Source organism: Octopus bimaculoides, chromosome 15 (genome assembly GCF_001194135.2).
Source record: "Octopus bimaculoides isolate UCB-OBI-ISO-001 chromosome 15, ASM119413v2, whole genome shotgun sequence".
NCBI classification, from domain to species: Eukaryota; Metazoa; Mollusca; class Cephalopoda; order Octopoda; family Octopodidae; genus Octopus; species Octopus bimaculoides.
Genome location: NC_068995.1, coordinates 27,209,443 through 27,229,715, shown reverse-complemented (window position 1 = coordinate 27,229,715; position 20,273 = coordinate 27,209,443). Strand labels below are relative to the sequence as shown.

The window sequence follows — 20,273 nt, the reverse complement described above, 5'->3', positions numbered from 1 at the left end:
AAATTTCCCCAAGACACCTGATGAAGGCTAGAGGGTATATCAGCTGAAACGTGTTAACAACAAACAAGACGAGGACAAATATCCGTCAAATGTAAATAATGTATCAAATGCAGACTTTGCAACCAGTACAAAGAGGTCACTGACCACATTATTTCCAGCTGCTGAGTCTCCTTGTCCAGTCTGCATATTCACAAACAACAACTAAGATGGCAGCTCCGTCCACTGGGCAAAACACATACCAAACATGGTACCTGACAATAACTTGGCCACAGTCAACTGGGATATGCCTATCCAGATAGCAAGGAGACCAAGCACTAGGATGAAAATGTATGTACTTTGACAGACAAATCCATTTTGACCAAAACATTGCCTGAAAGAAGGTGGAAAAACTAAAAATACCAAGTATGAAATTGGAATGATCATGTAGAGCATGAAAATAAAAATAAAACCAATAATGATAGGAGCACAAAGTATAAAATATGAGCAAAAAACCCTGTAAAATATAGAGGTCACAACATTACACACAATCTAAAAGATAGCTCCCATGGGCATAGTCCACAGTTCAATAGCATAGCTTAAATATTACACATTGCATACAAAATATATCCCTTACAATAACCACCCAAATAAATAACACACAATTTTATATAACTGATAGCCAACAACTCACATTCTATGTATGACACAATCTACAGAGCATATAACACTACACAGTCACAACCTGACGCTAATCATGTAACACTAATCACATAGCACATGATACATAAACATCACTCAACAAAATAACACAACTACTCTATACAACAGATGAAATACTAAGGCTAACCTCAATAGGATTTGAATTCAGAGCATAGAGTTAGAATAAATACTGCTAAACATTTTCAATCAAATGCTCTGTCAACCCTGTTAATACACTAAGTTGACAACAACTACAAGGAGGTGGGAGGTAAAGAAAGTAGACAAAGCTTGGCAGAATAACTGAATTATTTCAATATAACAAAACAACAGCATTCACTATTACAGATGATCTCTGCTAGTAATTTCATATCTCACCATAGCTAAAACGTCATCAAAAAGACAAGTCTTTCTCGTTAAGACTAGAAAATACTTCAGCTTCCTACAACTGCTAACTCTCTACAAACCTCAAGCGAGACCTACACTGGAATACTACTACTGGATGGTGTTAGCACAACACACATGAGCATCACTCACTAATATACCCCAACTACTGGCTTGAGAAGTGAAGTTGCCACTCTATTGTTTCTAAGACATTGACTTCTGCTCCTCAGAATTATCTGATCTTATACATCCACCTATTTCCCACCTGACTCATGTCTTTTTCTCACATGATCCATATTGTGTCTACTCCATTAGGTACCAAAGTAACCAATATTCCCAATCCTTCCTTCCAAAAATGTGACCCTTATGAATCCCCTCCCTGATATATTCTAACTGCAATTGTTGACTTGATGTTAATGAAGACTATCTACTGTACTGACCTCACTAGTCTTGTAGCCCCTTCCCTCAGACAAAAACCATAAGAAAACAAAATAAAAGCATTCCCTGAACAAAATAATATATTAAAAAATGTTTTATGAAATCTCAAATTCTCTTGTAGATAATATAGGGCATAAAAAATGCTTTAATTCAATGAGAAGTATTCATTAAACTATTACCAAAGACAATGTATTTAGATTGATATGACTCAAATTTCAGTTAAATGCAAACAAGTTTTTTTCTCTCAAGGAACAGGAATATATAGCAAATGAAAGCATCAATTGTCTTGATTATTAATTCCTTAGATAATTAGAAGTTTAAGAGAAAATTATACCACAAAAAAAAAAAAAAAGATGCTTACACTTTGCACTTGCCAAGGAAAAGATCTAAAAACGGTTGTAAATAACAAAAGTTACACTTTCATATTTAAAAGCCAGCTTTGTTCACAAAAGTTAATAGCAATCAACACAAACATTTTTTGCAACAGGATTCTTTTTTATCAAAAATGTATTGTCAACTATGTGTAAAATAGTGATTATGCCTTTGATTTAGAATTCTGTAAAATTTTATAAGGAGAAAAAGACAGTCAAATCTTAAAAATCAGTACTGTTAATTGTTTAATGAACACTTTTCTCTACTAGCATATCTTGAAATATTTCCAGTATACCTTCTGCTCATCAACTACTATTGAATATTATTTTCTTCAAAATCTAACAATTCAAGTCTTCCTTGGTTTAAATTTTTATTATTTTATATTGCAATTAGTGACCAATAACATACATAATACTAACAGATAAATCACTAATGTATAGTATTTCTGATGGTGAGTGTGACAAGGGAATGACTGTAACTCAATGCAAAATAATTCTTGCAGAGAACTTTATTCAAAGAGTACTGTTTACAATTTCATTGATATATATCAGCAAAAGAAACTTGCACACATGCACAAACACACACATAATAGGTTTCCATAGTTTCCATCTAACAAAATTTCACTCAAACGGTATTGATTAAGCAGAGGCTATAGTAGAAGATACTTACCTAAGGTGCTTCAGAGAGGAATTGAAACCAGAACCACATGGTTATGAAATGAACTTCTTAACCACACAATCTTGGTTTTATTACTTAGTAAACACATTTTCATTTCTCAAAATCAACACTTCTCTCTCTCACAAACAGTAACAAAAGTCACCAAACTCAGTTTAATGGGAATAGATTTACATTAATAGCTAATGAATCAGAATGTTCCTATCCTCTAATCAGTGCAGTTCTTTTGTTTTCACTGCTATTATTTCAGTTCATCAAGCTCTTGACACAGGCATCAAATAATCTAACCTTTACCTTAAATTACATTTAATAGCTTTAATGATTTGTTTGAGTTAATCAACCAGAGAATTTGGACAATTATTTGGATTTTGTTAAGCATTATCATACTGAAGTTACTTGTGCTCTCATTTTAAAATTGTTTTGAGTCAGTTTTGTTGGTAACCTTAGTCATAATTCCAGAAACATAATCTATAAGTCTTAAATGTAATGAATTTCAGTATATATTATAAATTATAGGAAATATTAGATAAGCTGACTAAATACATGAAAAATAGTGATTGACTACAAGAGTTAAGATATACAGATAAAAAAAGAAAGAAATGTAATGGCTGGTAACTGAACACAATTTAACCTATGTTACAGACAAATGAACTACTGAAGAATGAAGTCAAAAGTATTATATCTGAATAATAACACAACTGACATGTGCATTATAAGAATAAATAAAAATTACCAACAAATGCTTGATGCATAAGAGACATACTTACCTATATGTTAGATATGTAATATATAAAACAACAGGATCTTAACAAAATATTTTAGAATGAATAATCAGAAAGGGGAAAAAAATATTACCTCAGAACCAGGAACATTAACAAAGCCACAACGTTCTTGAAAAGGATGTCCCATGGAAACCCACTCACGTTGAATAAGGGATTGAAATCCTAAAATGGTTCGATAATGACGATCAAATAAAAGCTGCACTAAGCATGACAGTAAACAGCTTATATCACGACTTTTAGGTTCTGGATAAGAAACAAAAGATTATTACTGATTTAATAATAGTAAACAAAAATACAACTAAAAATTCTTTGATGCTTAAATTATGATGATTATGGCTATAGTTGTTAGCTCCAGTTCATATCCAGTCTCCTCGGCTGATGATTGTGCCGAATGTGACTTTGGAGTCCAAGTCGGTGGTGAAAGAGTTGTGGGCATTTTACATCCTCATTCTGTTGTCTGTTCTTCTCAAAGGAGGTGGCTCCATTGCAGATAGCAGTTCTCCAGGCTGTCCTATTCATGGCAACCTGTTCACATGAGGATAACTATCATCACCATAACTTAAACAGTTTCGTCCCCTTACAAGCATGTTTGATATGGAAAAAATATACTGAGCTAAAGAAAATAAAATGAGCCAATGGCATAAAACTAGACAAATCAAATAAAGGGTGATATACTGAATTGTTTGAATCTAGTTGGAAGTCAAAGGAACAACAAATAGTATATGCTTGTTGTCTGTTCTATGGTAATTTACACATTTTACATTATATTCTTCACATTCTATCAAAAATAATTACAAAATATTTGAAATTATCTTCTTAATATGAGAAAGAAAAATTCTAGCAGTAATTGTTAGCAGCTCTTGAAGGAAAAAGAATATGATAAAAAATTAAGAATAAATTTTGCAAAATTTAATACAGTATGTAATGAAAAACAGATGTTATTTATTTTTCTAAGCTTATAGAGCATAAATAACCAGATATGTTTACACTTTTAATGAGAGAATTGTAGTATTTTTGATAGAATTTAAACATTTCACTTCTAACTAAATTCAGGCAATTTTTTTTTTCTTCTGTTCATTTTTTAAATGAAATTAATATGTACAAACTTATAATAAAATAAAGATAATGCATTCTTAACCAGAGTAAAAGAACATAGCTAAATATTTAACTTCATTATGCTTGATGTATGGTAAGAAGTTGCCTTCCAAACCACATGATTCTGGGTTCAGTTCCTCTGTGTGGCACCTTATGTCAGTGTCTTCTACTATAGCCATGGGTCAACCAAAGCCTTGTGAGTGGATTGGGTAGATGCAAAAGACACTAGCTTAAAAAATATGTATTGAGGTTGATTCGTTTGACTAAAATTCTTCAAGGTACTTCAGTGTGACCACAGTCTAGTGACTAAAACAAGTAAATGATAAAAATAAAAGAATAACCATAAATAATACAGAATGATAAAATAAACCCAACAAGAGAGTATATTGTTCTATATTTAAGAGATGAGGAATTATGTATATTATTTACATTTGATGGATATTTGTCCTCATCTTGTTTGTTAACACAACATTTCAGCTGATATACCCTCCAGCCTTCATCAGGTGTCTTGGGGAAATTTCAAACTTGGGTTCTCATTCCTAAGGTATTTTTTGATGTTGTTGTTGTTATTATTATTATTTATTATTATTATTCAGATCACTGCCTGGAATCGAACTCGGAATCATGGGGTTAGTAGCCCATGCTCTTAACCACTACGCCATATTGTAAAATAAAATGTCTGGTAAATTTTGATAAATAATATGTTAAAATATACCAATAACTAATTAGTCACTAATAATTTACACATCATATGCACTTCTGATTAAACTACTTACCTTTGAGAATTACAGATGTTTTCTCACAGGTCATCATTTTTACAATTCGTACAGCTTGTTTGAGGCATCTCTGCACATAGCTGAGCCATTTAGTTTCTTCGAGATAAGATAACCAACACATGTCTTTATTCCAAAAATCTTTAGAGCAATCTTAAATTAAAGAAAATAATGAAAACATTTTTATTATTTAACTGGAGAAAGAAGGGCAATAACCACAACTTTTGTACACCTTCCCAAACAAGAAAGTCTACAAAATGATATATGTAGCTGATTTTTGATTTAAATAACTATAGTCAATGCTTATAGGAGAAAATGTTGGCAGGAAGGAATTATAAAGTGTTTTAACATAGAGAGGAATGATTAGTATACAGTTTGTAGGTAATACAAAAAACAGATACATCATGTACAGAATTTCTTAAACTGGAAAAGGGAACCAAAGAAAAGGTGCGATAGCAGTAGTTCAAGAGACAGGAAAGGGGAAGAAATAGTATGTAGGACAGTGTTTGTAATACACTGGGGAATTAATTTTTGTCAATTTTAAAGCAATATAGGATGTAGGTCATTTGCACTATTTATTTTGTTCATGAATATAGTTTTACTGTAGAGTTGGTAACACGAAGGTCAGAAAGAGACCTGTAAATGCATATGAGATAGCAGTCTAACAAGTTCCCAATCTAAAAATGTTTGCTGAAGACTTGAAAGACAAGGTTGTGAGGATGATCTGACTCAAAGCGAAAGATAGGTAAGAAATGGAAGGTCCAGGAGGTGGTGGATGTAGTGAAGGAAAGTGTTATGATCAGAGAAATAAAGGGACACATTCAGGCTAATAGGCAGGAACTGAGTTAACAAAAATGTAATGGTGGTCAGAGGCCAAGGGAAAGATGACTCTACAGGAAGTGAAAAAGGGAAGAGGATATCATAATAATCTGGAAGGCAGTACAGTACAACCAACTGAGCCAGTGTAAAATGTGCTTCCCCAGGTTATTATTTAAGTAAGTCCTTCATTAGATCCTACCATCATTTCACTCAACATGAAAATGCATACCCAAAGTGATGTTAATGTGTTGATGTATTTTGGGCAATGGGTTGATGTATTTTAGGCAATGTGTTGATGTATTTAGAGTATAGTAAGATGACAGGGTAATGCCGTTAGTAGGAGAGGTTAGGAAGGTAAAGATGAAGAGTGAAATAAAATATATCAAAATAAAATAAAACAGGAGATACGGGGATGTCTATTTTTCACAATAGATTGAGGGATATAATAGTTTTAAAAGTTCATGGATGTAAGAGATTAAGGATATATAAAAGGTTTATGGATATGGAAGTGACTCTTAGCATGACTACTCAAATCACTGCTAGCATAACACACCAGCACAACTAGAGAACAGCTGGCAACTTATCAAACTCCTCTGTAAGCTTCCTCTTGGAACTATCTCGGACTGCAAATACACTTTCCGCTTAGATATATGGTCCATGTATACCACTGACTAATGCTATATGAGCTATCGAAGAATAGCTAAAAAGCAGCCAGAAGCTGGCAACAGACTTCTCACCAATGAACCTCAGATTCACCCTTAAATTGTGCACCACCAACACCTACTTTTAGAACAAAAACACCACATACCGACAACACAGCAGCCTCCAAATAGGGTCCATATTCAGTGGCTGCCCTTAACTTGATGATCTGAAATGGAAGACCCTCCATGCAGGATGGTATATCACATTATACTGGAGATATATCAATGACACCTTTTTCCAGGGACAAGGCAATCAGGATTCACAGTATCTTCAAAAGCTTCCACCACAACATCCAGTTTGATATCAAACACCCAGTCGTTAATGACTCACCAAGCATCTTAAATTTTAATGTCTCTTTTGTTTCAGGGCATGCAACAAACAAATTCTTAGAGAAAGAGGCAAAGAAAGACATCTTTGACTCAGACTTGACATATCCAAAGGCGTTAAAGTACAACATGGCCTTTAACGAATTCAACTGCTGCATAAGCAGGTGTGATGAGGCCAAAACAGAGAACTCTGTATGGATGGATTTCACTAAGGAGCTGTACCTAAGAGGGGCAGGCCACATTTTATAAAGAAAGTATAAGAGGCTAAACACATGAACACAAGGGTACCACAAAAGAACCAACAACCACCACAGCAACAACAATGGTTGACGAGCCAATGATGATGACAATGATGATAACGACACCAACAATGACAGCCACAGTAGTGACATCAATAGCAACAGAAAGAAACAGAAAAGTAAACAATGGGTCTATGTTAATCTACTACACTATGGAGATATGGTAGGGAACAAGCTAAAAAACAATATCAAGAGATCTGGTCTCCTTATCAGAATCAAGAGACGGGGTCACATAGTCAGACATTACCTCTCACACACCAATAATACACCAGATGCATGCCGTCTAAACCACTGCCCAATCAAAGCAATACAACCAATGGACAGAGTCCAGTTGTGTTTTAAATCTAGAGTGGTGTGTCGACAGACATACTCTTCACAAGAGCATGTCAGGCTCAACCAGAAGACAACTTCACTTTAGAGTAGATATTACTATAGAGCGTCATACATTGAAAACAAGCATAGTTTGAACATGAACACATTTTTTGCTTTAACATTTTCATGTTAAAAAAAATGTTTTCCATGGAAAATTATATATCATTTGAAAGCTTTGGATGTGAATTTTCTTCTCATACAGTTTTAATTAAAATCTGAAAGTTACATATTATGTCAGGGTCCTTCAAACACCCTGGTATTTTCATGCATTTTCAAAGTTTGTTCTCCCCTTTTTTTTTTGCCTGCTGAATGGCAGCCCTCATTCTAGTTCAGTGCGCTTGAGCACCATAACTTGAGTTGTGTTAAAAATCATATACAAATGTAGATAAATGTTTTAGCTTTATTTTGATATAAAACTCAATGGGGGTAGGTCAGATAATTGTTAAGAAATATAAAAGTGAAAATTTTATCGTTAATTTTCACATAGAAAAGAACATAATTTCTTCAAGATTTTTATGCCATAAGAAGGAAAAATGTCTTGTTAAATCATCACGGTCATTACTGATTCCTGGCTACAATATAGTAAAAAAAGTGCAAAGTGAAAAAAGAGGGTGATGTACTGATATGTTTTGTACAAGATTAACACATACTGACACTACTGTCAAACTGATGAGAGGTCATACGAAAGACAAATTCAAGGCTTCAAATGTCAATTTTGATCCAGAATTTCAAGGAATAGACAAATTAATTGGTAAGTGAACATATTTCTATGAGAATCTGCACTAAATTGAGTTACATAGAGCCTCTAGAGTCCAAAATTTGTATGTAATCATCATATTGATAATGCTGTTTACTCCCCATTACTTTGTACTGAGTGACTTATGAATCTTAACTTATGCATATTCTTGTACAAGTGAATTTCGTATTTTTTAGAGAAATATTGATCTATTTTTGTCAATAAAAATTATATTGTGAAAAGAATATTATTTTGTAGGCTATTGAAGTCCAACGTGAGTTTTTTAATTTTTTCCCCTGATTCTGAATACAATCAGATAATTTGTTGTAATGTTAACATTTTCACAAGAGCTGATTTATATATTTTGATTTTATATTTCATAATGATCATCTGACCTACCACCATTCAATTAAATTTTAAAAATTCATCTATGTGCATGTATAATTATCAACATAAGTTGAGTTATAGTGTTCAAGCACAGTGAACTAAATTGAAGGTTACCATTCAGCAGTAAAAAAAAACATACAGTATAAACTTTGTGAATGGGTGGAAATACCAGGGTGTCTGAGGGACCCTAACATTCCAGGTAAATGTCAGATTTTAATTAAAACTATATGAAAAGAAAGTTTACATCCAAAAATTTCAAGTGAAATATAATTTTCCAAAGAAAATAGGTATTTTGTCATGAAATGGACATACCAAAAAATGGGCTTTTGCATGATCAAACTGTGTCACCCCTTCCTCAGAGCTCTCCAAGGATACTTATTGAATTTATTGTAAAGCTCTAAACTTAGAGAAGATTCAGCTTTATACCCCATACCAGTGTATCACTGCAGCCTTGGAAATGAAGAGGGGGAAGCTTTTTATAAAACAACATTTTTTAAAATTTACAATTTCAATACTTCATCCCATGTCTTCCTGGGTCTACTTCTTCCATAAGTTCCTTCTACTTTAAGTGACTGGCACATCTTTATGCAACTGTCCTCATTCATATGCATCACATGACTAAACCAACACAATCTTCCCTCTTTCTACATTTACACTTTGTTGTATATGCACACTAATATTGTATATCTGGTGGAGAATACGAGTTTCATTCTCTGTAGTCATCACATGCAATCTGCCTTTCACTCTGAGAAAGAGACATTTAGTTGCTAACAGATATAATTCCTCTCTGAACTTTCTCCATCTTACCCCTTTTTTTTATCCTAGCAAGTACACTTTTGGAACATCCTCCTCCACTACTAATTAGAATGTCTTGGTAACAGAAGCTGTCTATTACCTCTGGGGCATTTGAGGAAATCAGTTTCTCATGTAAGCACAAATTTTATAGCATGTGTGCATCTTTCACAAACAAAAACTACTTTCTTTGTTAAATGTTCTGTGAGTCAACTGAACTTCACGTATTCATAGCTTGCATTGGGCACAACATATAGAATTACAGCTTACACTTTTCCTGCATATTGAGCAGGGCCATTTACCTGAGCAGATAGGGTCCTGCATGTTTTCTGGACTTAGCAAACTTCAAGACCCTTTGATTCTAAGTTTTTCTTCCACACCTGCAATTTCTTTACTATATTTCTTACAGATTTCATTATGACTGCAAGATCATCAGTATATAGTAGTTCAAAGGGATAGTCAGTCTTAAATTCCTTTCTTATGGTCAGGAGGGGATTGAGAACAGTGCTGGTTAACTCTACTTATAGCTAACACTCACTGATAGTACTGATAACACTTACTGATAGCACCTCTGTACATGGCTTGTACTGCTTTCACAAGCCATTCATCAGTCCCTAGTGTCTTCAGAGCCCACTGTACCACTGAACAATAGACTCTGTTGAAAGGTTTTTCAAAGTCAACAAATGCCAAGTATAATGGTTTATGCTTAACTAGATATTTCTCTCGAAATTGTTTGAGTAGGAAGATAGCATCAGTAGTTCATCTACCTGGTACAAAACCAAACTGCATCTTGTCTTGTCTAATTCTGTCACTAATTAATTGAGCAACAACTCTCCATGATGTGGTCTAGGGGTTTGACACCTCTTTTATTACTTCTATCTAAGGTATCTCCTTTACCCTTATAATAGCCGACTATAATACTGCTACATCAGTCATTGGGGATGACACCTTCCTGAATAATCTGAATAACTATATGGGCGACTAAACTACATCTCGAATCTCTCTGATACAGTCTAGCAATCTGGAACATCTCTTTTTTAGATATTGGCAAACCTTTTCTTTTTTGCTTCTGCTCTTGCTAGATAAACCTATCGCTTAGCTTCCTTTTTAGCTACCTGATATGGTACTTTTCAACTCTTTCCAAACCTGTTCCTTCTCTTTAAAAGCCCTGTCAGCTTCACAGTTCCACCAGCATGACATCCTAGGTCTGGCAGAAGCTTTGCTCCAGTCACAGAGTTGGTCTGTTGCTCTTCGTAGGTTATCTCATAAGAACTTCCATTTGTCCTCTTTGTTATACATCTCTATATCTTCCTCCTCCTCTTCAAATACTTCAGTAAGATCTCTAAATTTCTGGCTGTTTGAGGGATCTTTGAGTTTCTTTTCTATAACTACGAACCTACACTGAGTTGTACATTATTCACCCAGGAAAGACTTTGCATCTTCAAGCATTTCCTTATCCCTGTTTTTAGTGAGGATGTAGACAATCTGGTTGATGTGCCTACCAGATTTCAGAATACCTGAAATTAGTATTGCAGACCAACAAATCATTTACATCACAAAACTCCAGTAGCCTTGTCCCTTCCTCACCCCTAGAACAAAGCTGTAACATCCATACACACCATGAAATCTACTGAAGTGCAGCCCAACATGGCCATTGAAGTCATCAGCCACAATGGTAGTCTGCCAAAGGCACTCATAGAAGTGATCCTTCTGTTCATCTGCCAGTCTGGTGTGTGGAGTATATGTAGAGATAAATGTCACTGTTACATTATACAAGACAATTGTTAGCTTTATAATCCTATCACACACCCTGACAACCTCAATAACCTTACCCACACATTGTTTTGCCAAACATACACCTACACCACCTACTCCATCACTACTACCCACCCAGAAGAATTGGTATCTGTTCCTTGCCCACAAACAATCTAGCAGATACTCTCCTCCATCATACCTCTTGCACACACCTATATGTCTCCACTTAAACATTTCAACAATCTCATCAGACCTATCTTTCATTGTGCTAACATTGACTGTGGCAGCTGTAAGCTTGTGGACCTGGGAAGTATGAAAGAGAAGTTTATGGAGTGATTTCACAAACTGGAAAAAAGATTTTTGCTGGCACTGGCCTATTAGCAGCAGGTTCTTGTGCAAGTTAGCAAAAACAGATAATGGTTTCAGCATTGGGTTACAATTTTCTTCAGTCCCACAAAGCCTTTGTGGATAAGTGACTACTTGTAGAAGGGGTGAGTAGATAGTATTGAGAAGGAGGCAGAATACTTTGTAGCCAAAAGTACACAGTACATGTTGGCAATATCTTAATATATAAAGCTGAAGTTGTGTGTTTGTGTGTAGCCTTTTTAAAAGTTTATAGAAATCCACATTTTCCACTTTTTCGTCAAAATGTTTACATCAATGGAATTTTCTGGATGTGAACTTTCCAATGCAGTAATTAGATTTTTAAAATTTTGTTTACTTTGTGTGATTTTAGGGAGATTTGGCTTTTGTTTCTAGCAACTTTTATATTTCTTCCATTCTATCTGTACTGGCGTTCTTACACATCAATCACGCGCTCAACATATAATATAGAGAGTAAGAGTAAAAGAAGGAGAGACAGAGAGAAAGTGATACATACAAAGTCATAGATTAACTTGGTTTAAGACTATTCTTCCCTTTCTATTCTTTCCTTTCTATTCTTTCCTTCTGTCTATTTTTTCACTCTTACTTCGTTCTTCTTCCTCTCTCCCATTTAATAGCTTTCTTCTATCCCTCTACCTCTAACTATCCACGTGACCTGGTCATCTGGGGCTTATCGCCATTTCTCTGCTTTGACCATTGCCAGTGCACATCTTTTTTTCCTCACTTCACTTTCTCATTTCCTACACATGCCAGCATCACTGTTCATTCTTCCAAGGAATCTGGGCCGCTAAGCTTCCTTTTGCCGAAGTTGCAATGATAATTTGTAACTAGACTGAATAAGGAATACCCCTTTTCACTCGTTCATGTTTTTGTTACATTGTCTGTCTGCATGTTCAGCGTCCTTGTCTCCTCTTAGTATTTTTTACATATTTTTCATTACATAGACACGTAAAAACACACACAACCACGCATACGTGATCTGTGACAACAACATACACATATCAACATTATAGATATAAGATTTAGTTTGTGTGTGTTTCTTATATAAACATGCGCACGCATTGCTATTTTATAACTGTCTTCTGTTCTCCCTTCCTCTCTCTTTATTGCTCCCATTCTCTATTCCTTTCTCCCCCCTCTCTCTCTTCCTCCCTCCCTCTTCTCTCTCGCTCTCTCAAACGCACACATGCGCAACACACAAGCATTCACTACAATATAACTAGATCTTACTTTACTACATGTTCGTCAATGTTTTGTAAATATACAAACTACGGAGCTTATGTAGACAGGACAACACATTGTAAATCAGTATACTTCATTAGAAATGTGAAAACTACCTACCCTGCCATCTGTTATAACTTTTTGTTGTTTTGTTTAATATATACATAGATTATGCCTCCAAAGAAGAGAGTTTGCTGGGGAAAGAATGTAAGCGGTTTAAAAAGACAGCAACAGATTGCAGCAATTCACCACATTCCAGAAGCTACTTTGAACATAATGCAAAATGGTGCATCAACATCTACTGCCCAATCTGATAGAATTCTGGCAGAACTGTGTAGCAACAGATCACCAGTAATTGCTTCATCAGAAATTGCCATCTTAGCTCCTGTGGAAAGGGATTAGCCTGCTATGTATAATCAGGGCAGTGCAAAAAGTTGTTTTGCACAAACATTTGTATAGACAATTAAACGGATAAAATTTATGTACGCTTAATAAAGTTAGGCAAAACAGCCTTCAGACGTTCCCTATTAATTTCGTCTTTAGAATTATGAACATAAGGGTTTTTTCGTTGTAACGCTTTCTTTTTTAGTTGATTTTCACCTAGCAAGACTTATTGTAGATGGCGTAATAAGTCACACCCAGACAACATCGGGTTATACTGCTAGTATATAAATATATGTGTGTATGTATATATATATATATATATATATATATATATATATACATATATATATATATACATACACACACACACACACACACACACACACACACACACACACACATACTATTGACACACATGCACAGAGAAAGTGACATGCAGATACATATAGACCTAAGGACATTTATATACAAATATGTGCACACATATAATTGTATCTTTTTCCCATACACATACACACAGAGATAAGTTGACCCACATAGTCATGTATGCATGTGCTCATAATTTCTTTATAAAGGTGGTAGTGAGGTGGGTGGGAGGGGCAAGGGGGATGATTTGGGATTGTATGTGTGCATTGCACATCTTGTTCAAGTTGTCCCTGACAGGAAATTTAAAACCTATTCACCAAAGATGCTAATAAGATAGATAAACTGACCAATAGAGAGACCTTCCATAATATTTCCAACAGAAATTTTAAGTTATATACTGTTACTACTCATAGAAGAGATATGTCAACTGAGAGACCTTTCAGAATATCTCATAGAAATTTCAAGTTATTTACCATTTACAGATCAACTGATGTAGAGACTCTTCATAGTGACTCTGATGGAAATTAAGGTTATATATACCATTGATAATTCTAAGATAGATTGATCAATGCACAGATGTGCAGATAGATACTTACATACATATACATGCACATATATATACACACACATATATATGTATGTACTTCAATCCAAGTCATTCTAAACCATGATCTCCCCTGTACGCAACCAGCTACACGCAAATAATGAAACGTATTATAATCAAACTAAACAAAACTGAGATTAATGAACGAGATACCTTTTGAAAAATCACCTTATAAGGCATATCTGCACTGAATGATGCAGCACAACAAGTTGTGAAGAATCTCACCTGTGAGTGACTAACACACAATGGTCTGAAACGATCATAGTGTCTAATAAAGAGTCTTGTGAATTCCATTTTCTCTTTCTTCTTTATGTAACATGCACATATAGATACACACACACACATAAAACTCATAATAGTGCTCAAATGATATGGCGATAGTAATCCAGATAAACACAATTAGGCTTAATACATATACAAATATAGATACACAGAGACATATACAGAAATATAGAGAGATGCACATAATTAAATACATTCAGAAGATAAATACATATGTACAAGGATCATCATCATCATCATCATCCTTATCTTCGTTTAATGTCTGCTTTCCATGCTGACATGGATTGGATGGCTTGACTGAGAAATGGCAAGCCTAGAGACTGCACCAGGCTCTATTCTGGTTTGGCAAGGTTTCTACAGCTGGATGCCTTTCCTAATGCCAACCAATCCAAAAGTGAAGTAGGTGCTTTTATGTGTCACCAGCACGGGAGCCAGTCAAGTGGCACTGGCATTGACCACGCTCAAATGGTGCTTGTTATGTGTCACTGGCATGGGTACCAATCAGGCAGCACTGGCATCGGCCATGCTTGAATGGTGCTTTTTACATGCCACTGGCATAGGTGCCAGTCAGGTGGCACTGGCATCAGCCATGCTCGAATAGTACTTTTTATGTGCCACCGGCACAGGCATTGCTGAATGGCGCTTTTTACGTGCCAGTCAGGTGGCAGTGGCATGACTACAATTTCATTTGGTTCAACAGGTCTTCACAAGCATGGTATTTTGCCCAATGATTCAAGGGAACTTTTAAATGGGTCAGTTATGCTACACTGGCATCGGCCACGACTATGATCTCACTTGGCTTGCCGGGTCTTCTCAAGTACAGCATATCTCCAAAGGTCTTGGTCACTTGTCATTGCTTCTGTGAGGCCAATGTTCGAAGGTCGTGCTTCACAACCTCATCCCATGTCATCTTGGGTTTACTTCTTCCACAGGTTCCCTCTAGTATTAGGGTGTGACACTTCTTCACACAACTATTCTCATCCATATGTATCACATGACCATACCAACACAGTCATCTCTCTTGCACACCACAACAGATGCTTATTATATCCAACTTTTCTCTCAGGACGCTTACACTCTGTTGTGTATGAACACTGACATTACACATCCAGTAGAGCATACTAGCTTCATTTCTTTTAAGCCTATACATGTCCTCAGCAGTCACAGCCAATGTTTCTCTTTGAGCAAGAGGCCCTTTGTTACCAGCAGAAGTAGGAGCTCTCTGAACTCTGCCAAAGCTATTCTTATTCTAGCAGCTACACTCTCATAGCATCCACCCCTGCTACTGACTTGGTCACCTAGGTAATGGAAGCTATCAACTACTTTTAGTTTTTTCCCCCCTGGCATGTGATGGAATCAGTTTTCTGTGCAATGGTGTTTATTGCACATAAGCATCTGCCACACACAAAAACCATCTTCCTTTGATATTGCTGCACCTCTTATGTGTCCATAGCTTACACTGGGTACATCATATGATGGAGTTTCTACCTATGCCTTTTCTACAGATCGAGCAGGGCCATCTAAGTGAAGGGATTTGTGATTTATCCACCTTCCTACTTACTAAGACTTTGGTCTTTGTCAAGTTAACTTTAAGGCTCTTTGATTCTAGACCTTGCTTCCATAATGAAACTTTTCTAGTTCTGGTAGTGATTCAGCTATTACAGCAAGGTCATCAGCATAGAAGAGCTCTCAGGGACAGCCTGTCTTGAGTTCCTCTGTTATTGCCTGGAGGACTATGATGAACAAGAGGGAGCTGAGGACTGACCCTTGGTGCACCAGGGCTCCTACCAGGAATTCTTTTCTATACTCATTGCCAACTCGCATAAGGTAGTATGCTCTGTTGGATGTGCAACATCAGTGTGCATGACTGACAAAATACAACTGTGTTGAGAGAAAAAGTGAGGCATAAGAGGGATTAAATGTGGTATGCAGGAGAGGAGAATGCATTGGTTTGGAGTGATGCGTATGAGTGAAGACAGCTGTATACAGAAGTGCTTGTTGCTGAAAGTGGATGGTACCTGTGGAAGAAGACGTGAGGACTGATGTTTGGCGATATGAGGTTCTAGAGAAGGCCTGTCCACGAAACTGAGTGCTAGAAGAGTAGTGTCCTACTCACATGTAACAACACACTTTCACCCACTCTACCCTAAGAAATCAAACTACAACTCCTCTTCTAATTGTATCTTTCTGTTCCTCACATTTCTTCATAAATTATGATTGTTTTCCAATCCCCTTTCTTGCCCTCACTGCCCTGCTCACTGAATCGCAACTCCCCTCCCCCACTTGTTTTATTTTTCTAACCAAGTTCTACGCTCATATTCTTGTTACTTGTGAGTATATCCTAGCACTACACTATCTCCCTTCTGCTCTCTCTTACACTTTTGCTGCTTCCTACACACTCTCTTTCTCTTCCCTAGTTTTTCCTCTGACAAGGTAACCAAGTATCTCCTTTACATCACCACACTTGTTTCTGGCCTCTTTCTTGTATCTCTCTCTCTCACTGGGCAACCATGTACCTCCTCTATAACAAGACACCTATTTCTGCCTCTCTATTTCTCTGTTACACTCCAACCTTTCATCATTTGATACTAGATCATCTCCTCTAATGCCTCCTCTGTTGTGGCAAGACACCTGCTTGTGTCTCTTTGTCACACTCTAAGGACTGATCCTTGGTGCACCAGGGCTTTCTCCAATTCAATGAAAGCCAAGTACAGAGGTTTATATTTGGCTAAGGTTCAAAGGCCCACAACTCTTCAATGCTCTGCCATAAAAATTAAGAAATTTGCATAATGTGGAAGTAGATGTCTTCAAAAAGGAACTAGACATCTTCCTCTCCACAATACTGGATGGACCAAAAACCCGACATGAGGTACAGACCAGGGCAGCAGAATGAAAGGTTAGATATTGTATCATATTGAGATACAGTAACTAATCCAAATAAATGGCAATACTTGATGCAATATCGTAAATTAGTAAAAGAATACGTATGCAATGAATACATATTTAAAGTTATATTGGAATACTTGTCTAACTAAAACTAAAACATAATATCCCGTCAGGAAAAACGTGCTACTTTGCATCTTACTTTGTAGCACAGAGGTATAATAATAGAAATAGATGTAAAAGTGGGATAGAATATTGAAATAAAGTACAAGTATCGATATATCTTCAAAAAAATATACTTTTAGATAAAGAAATAAATGAATTAAACGTGGATTTATGAGGACTTGGGGGAGAAAAATCAATTAAAATATAACATGTTAAGTGAGTCGGCTATCTTGCTCTAAAGTGAATATATTATCGAGGATTATATGCCCTAGTGTACAACGTAGATTTTAAATAGATAGCTTGGTTAATCTCGGTATTTCAATTTAAAATTGCAATGTGATGTTAAATTATGCTCTGTGGTAAGTGGGATGGCTTGGGGAGGTAATAAAATGTTAGGTAGGTAAGATAATAACCTGCAATGTGGGTATTAGCGGTATTTAGAGAATAAGAATTTATCTTTATGCAAACATGTTCTATTTTTCTTGTCTCGTTTATTAAGTAATTCTGATTTGGCCATTAAAATGATGAATTTCTCTTTTATGCATAAATTACAGCGATTATTATTAAGGTTATATGAAGATGCTTTGGCTAGGACATGCCTTCTAATCTATAATTAATGTTATTGTCTTTCAGTTCCCAGATGTAACTACTTAGTCCCGTAGAGTTTGGTTTACTTCTATTTCTGAAACTTGAGCGATGGGAATTGTATCTAAGTTTCATTTCATTTTTTCTTGCTCCAGTATAAGTTTTCTTTTAATTATTTGAGAGTATGTCACATTGGTAGATTACGTTTTTAGTTTTACATTTAAGAATTCATAAGTATTTTTATCTCTGCAGCCACATAGATAAAATCTTATTGAGGTGCTTTTAAGGATAAATAATGCATCCTCTCTGTAGAGGCCTCTCCTGATCTCTGGAAATTCTTCTTGTAAATGTGGTAAGTAAATGCCTACTAAGTCGGATATCTGAGCTGAATCAGAGGTTCCTATAGTGATGTTGAAGTAATTGGGAGTATCCTTTCTTACCCATAATTTGTTATCGGATTATACTATGGATTTCCTAGCTTCTATTATTACCTTGATTTCATTCATTGTCAGTTCAGCATGTTCTTTTGGCAAAAATAAGAGTGCTATTTAGAATTGTAGGGTTAACTGATGAGTAGTAGTTCTCTATGTCTATCTGTAGGAACTTATAATTATTTTTATTCTGCATCATGGAGAACCAGTTTAGGGCATCATAGGTATTTGACCATAATTCTAGGGTTATTTTATTTTTTATAGTAGGGATATATTTATCTAATATTAATTTACTTAGTTTTCATAGATCAGATTTATTAGGGAAGATTAGTCTAACTTTCGTGCCTGTTAAGAAATTAACAGTATATCTCCTTTGACTAACACCACTGGTCAACTTGTCATTTTCCCCACTTACTGTTCCATTCAACTAACTGAAGAAACGTACACATACATGGAAGCCAAAAAGTCACTAAAATGTAAGCCTAAAGACTTAACAAACTTTTCCTTTTCTTTTTGCTTTTTCCTTTTCTCCTATTCATATTCCTGTAAATCATTCTGACGATGTTTGTTAGATTGAAAAAGATAAATGCAAATTTACCTCCAATTTATAAACAGAAACAACTGTAAATGGTTCTGAACTACAATTAAACTATGACTTTTTAATTCCAATGATCAACTTCTCACTGTTAATTACTGCTCCATTTCTTGCCTATTCTATATATATATATATAATATAGATTTAATCAAAAGATTAAATGTGGTACTTAAAATGTTTGAGGCACCAGAATTTGGTAGGGTAAAAACCAAAAACAAAATCAAGAGATTTGGTGAATAAAATTTGAAGAAAAGCAACAAAAATTCAATAGGTTATAGCAGTACGTACGTTTCGTACAAACTTCATTTATTCATGTAGTGAGAACACTACATAAAATGTGTAATGAAAATGTACTCCTCAGCTGCATAATGGAATTTCATTTTAGAAAGTCATTTTGTAGATGTGAGCAAAAAACAAGAGTAAAAGAAGAAAAAATATCATCTTGACTGGGCTGCTGTTCAACAGACTAGACTTTTGAACAGCAGCCCAGTCAAGATGATATTTTTTCTTCTCTTACTCTTGTTAAACTGAAAGTATCTCACATTACAATAGAGATGTTGTTTCATTTCTGACACGTAATACTGAAATAGTGTGATATATCTATCTATCTATCTATCTATATATATACATATAGTAAATGAATTATAAGGATTTCAGTCCTCACCTCTTTTATATATATTTATTTATATATATATATATATATCATCATCATCATCGTCGTTTAACGTCCGCTTTCCATGCTAGCATGGCTTGGACAGTTTGACTGAGGACTGGTGAAACCAGATGGCTACACCAGACTCCAATCTGATTTGGCAGAATTTCTACAGTTGGATGCCCTTCCTAACGCCAACCACTCCAAGAGTGTAGTGGGTGCTTTTACATGCCACCCGCACGAGGGCCAGTCAGGTGGTACTGGCAACGGCCACGCTCAAAATGGTGTATTTTACGTGCCACCTGCACAGGAGCCAGTTCGGTGGCACTGGCAACGATC

At 35.5% G+C, this 20,273-nt stretch overlaps 2 protein-coding genes across 4 annotated transcripts in view; one reads left to right on the top strand and one right to left on the bottom strand.

Annotated features, from left to right (window-relative positions):
- LOC106868939 (myotubularin-related protein 10-A) overlaps positions 1-20,273 on the bottom strand; it is a 408,915-nt gene that overhangs the window by 3,981 nt on the left and 384,661 nt on the right. For all 3 annotated transcript variants that reach the window (XM_052973209.1, XM_052973212.1, XM_052973211.1), the window contains 2 exons: positions 5,198-5,347; positions 3,400-3,569 (listed from right to left, as the gene is read on the bottom strand). In XM_052973209.1, the coding sequence (XP_052829169.1) occupies positions 3,400-3,569; positions 5,198-5,347 (320 nt within the window). The remainder of the gene's footprint in view (positions 1-3,399; positions 3,570-5,197; positions 5,348-20,273) is intronic.
- LOC106873751 (leucine-rich repeat protein SHOC-2-like) overlaps positions 1-20,273 on the top strand; it is a 705,478-nt gene that overhangs the window by 379,620 nt on the left and 305,585 nt on the right. The window lies entirely within an intron of this gene.